General features: G+C 66.8%; 1 protein-coding gene across 1 annotated transcript in view; it reads left to right on the top strand.

The window, feature by feature from the left end:
- Nucleotides 1-209: 209 nt before the first annotated feature.
- The window catches only part of EMH_0086660 (uncharacterized protein), a gene marked incomplete at both ends in the record, with an annotated part of 552 nt that continues 189 nt past the window's right edge, over nt 210-572 (top strand). Inside the window, one exon of the mRNA XM_013501060.1 lies at nt 210-572. Coding sequence (XP_013356514.1) covers nt 210-572 — 363 coding nt within the window.

Raw genomic sequence — 572 nt, 5'->3', positions numbered from 1 at the left:
CTGAGAGCTCATCTGTCTCCTCTGCCTCTTCTGTCTCCTGTTGGGGTAAGCTGTATGCGGGGCTCCCCAGCAGCAGCTGTCTCTCTGCACTGTCTCTGTCTGTGCTGTTGCTGCCGCGCGGTGAGGGGCCCCCAACACGAAGCAGAGACACTTCATTGTCGTGGGGGCCCCCAGTCTCCTCCTCTTGTGCTGCTGCCTGCGTCGCCGCCATGGGGGGGCCCCCCTCACCGAACGCTGCCTCTGAACCCTCGCCAGAGGAGGAGGGGCCCCTCAAGGGGCCCCCAGGCTCGCTGAACAGTACCCCTGACATCTCTTCTTCTGGGGGGGCCCCCGGGGTGGCCCCCGGGGTGGGGGATGCGCGGGGCAGGGGGCCCCCCTCTCTGGGGTTTCTACCGAGAACCGTGGGGGCCCTAGACATGTATGAATGGCTTAGACTCCGCAGCAGCTCCAGCTGGGCCCCCGCAAAGCTCAGCGGGCGCGAGGCCCTCTCCCCTGGGGGCTCTGTTGAGGTCCCTGGCGTCACGAATGGCTGCAAAGGAGACAGCAGCAGCAGCAGCAGCAGCAGCAGCAGC

The sequence above is a fragment of the Eimeria mitis genome, genomic scaffold (assembly GCF_000499745.2).
Source record: "Eimeria mitis Houghton genomic scaffold, Emh_scaff6244, whole genome shotgun sequence".
NCBI lineage: Eukaryota > Apicomplexa > Conoidasida > Eucoccidiorida > Eimeriidae > Eimeria > Eimeria mitis.
The sequence above is the reverse complement of the archived record's forward strand: the minus strand, read 5'-3'. Positions and strand labels throughout refer to the sequence as shown.